At 61.5% G+C, this 1627-nt stretch overlaps 1 protein-coding gene across 1 annotated transcript; it reads left to right on the plus strand.

Annotated features, from left to right (window-relative positions):
* Positions 1-122: 122 nt before the first annotated feature.
* On the plus strand, positions 123-1560 carry LOC114073608 (antigen peptide transporter 2-like; the record flags this gene model as incomplete). The annotated part of the gene is made up of 4 exons (XM_027911335.1): positions 123-352; positions 833-958; positions 1042-1230; positions 1387-1560. Coding segments are annotated over exons 1-4 (675 nt in total), but the record flags the coding sequence as incomplete, so codon positions are not given.
* Positions 1561-1627: the final 67 nt, after the last annotated feature.

Below are 1627 nucleotides of genomic sequence, written 5' to 3' on the forward strand. Positions count from 1 at the left end.
GGATGTTGGGAATGTGAATGGTGGGGATGGGACAGTAAGAATGAGGACTGTGGTAGAGGGAGTGGGAGATGGGATAGGATGGGAATGGGATGTGGATGGTGGGCCAGGAGGGTAGTCTGGGAAAGCTGGGAATCCGCCCGTGGCTCCACAGGCTCTGCAGCGATCCATGCTGGAAGCATCCGCCCGGACGGCCTCGGGGGTGCAGGAATCCGTCGCCGCCATGGAGACGATCCGGATCTTCTCGGCAGAGGAGGAGGAGGAGGAGCGGCACAGCCAGAACCTGGATGAGGAGCTGAGGCTGAAGGAGCGGATGGAGCTGGAGCTGGCAGGATTTACCCTCATCCAGAGGGTCAGGGGAAAACGGGAATGGCAATACCGGGAATGGGGACACCGCTGGGATGGGGGCGCTGGGAGCAGGATGGGGACACTGGGATGGGGACATCGGGATTGGGGATGGGGACACCAGGAATAGGAATGGGAAGACAAGAACAGGGAACACTGGGATCAGGGATGGGGACACCAGGAATGGGAATGCCAACACCAGCAGCAGGGTGGGGACTCCGGGACAAGGGATGGGAACACCAGGATCAGGAATGGGGACACCAGGATAGGAAGTTCGGGGGAGTGGAGACAGGGATGGGGATACCAAGAGGAGTTATGGAGACAATGGGAATGGGGACACCAGGACTGGGATGGGGACACCAGGAGCAGGAATGGGGACACCAGGAGCAGGAATGGGGACACCAGGAACAGGAATGGGGACACCAGGACTGGGATGGGGACACCAGGACTGGGATGGGGACACCAGTATCCATGTTCCCACCTGCAGATGCTCCAGCTGGCCATCCGGGTCCTGGTGCTCTTCCAGAGCCACCAGCAGCTCCGGGATGGATCCATCACTCCTGGGGTGCTCGTCACCTTCCTGCTGTACCAGGACACAGTCGGTCGCCACGTTAAGGTGATCCCATGGAATCCAGGTGTTTGTCCATCCATGCCCTGTTCCCAATCCCTGCCAGTGCCACCTCCTCCCCTCCCCCACAGGTGCTGCTCTTCGGCTTCAATGAGTTCATCACCAACGTGGCTGCCGGGCAGAAAATCTGGGAATACCTGGATTGGAAACCCACCAGGCACATCGGGGGGATGCTGGAGCCCCCCGAGCTCCAGGGCCACGTCGCCTTCCAGAGGGTCTCCTTCACCTATCCTGGAAATCCCAAGCGCCCCGTGCTGAGGGTGGGTCTGGGGTGGGGAGGGTGGGGATTCCCAGGGGTAGGAATTGCGGTGTCAGCCATCCCCATCCCACAGGATATGTCCTTCGAGGTGTATCCTGGGGAAAGGGTGGATTCCCAGAGGTGGGAATTGCGGTGTCAGCCATTCCCTATCCCACAGGACGTGTCCCTGGAGCTGCATCCTGGGGAGGTGACAGCGCTGGCAGGGCCCAACGGGAGCGGGAAGAGCACGGCTGTGGCGCTGCTGGAGCGGCTGCGGGATCCTGGGAGCGGGGAGGTGCTGCTGGACGGGATCCCCCTGCAGGAATTTGAGCACTGCTACCTGCACCGGCAGGTGGGGATGGCGGGAATGGGATGGGAATGCTGGGAATGGGGTGGGGTGGGATGGGATGGGAATGGGG

Source organism: Empidonax traillii, unplaced genomic scaffold, assembly GCF_003031625.1.
Source record: "Empidonax traillii isolate 1590-97213 ecotype Southwest subspecies unplaced genomic scaffold, ASM303162v1 scaffold7307:size20018, whole genome shotgun sequence".
In the NCBI taxonomy this organism is placed as follows: domain Eukaryota; kingdom Metazoa; phylum Chordata; class Aves; order Passeriformes; family Tyrannidae; genus Empidonax; species Empidonax traillii.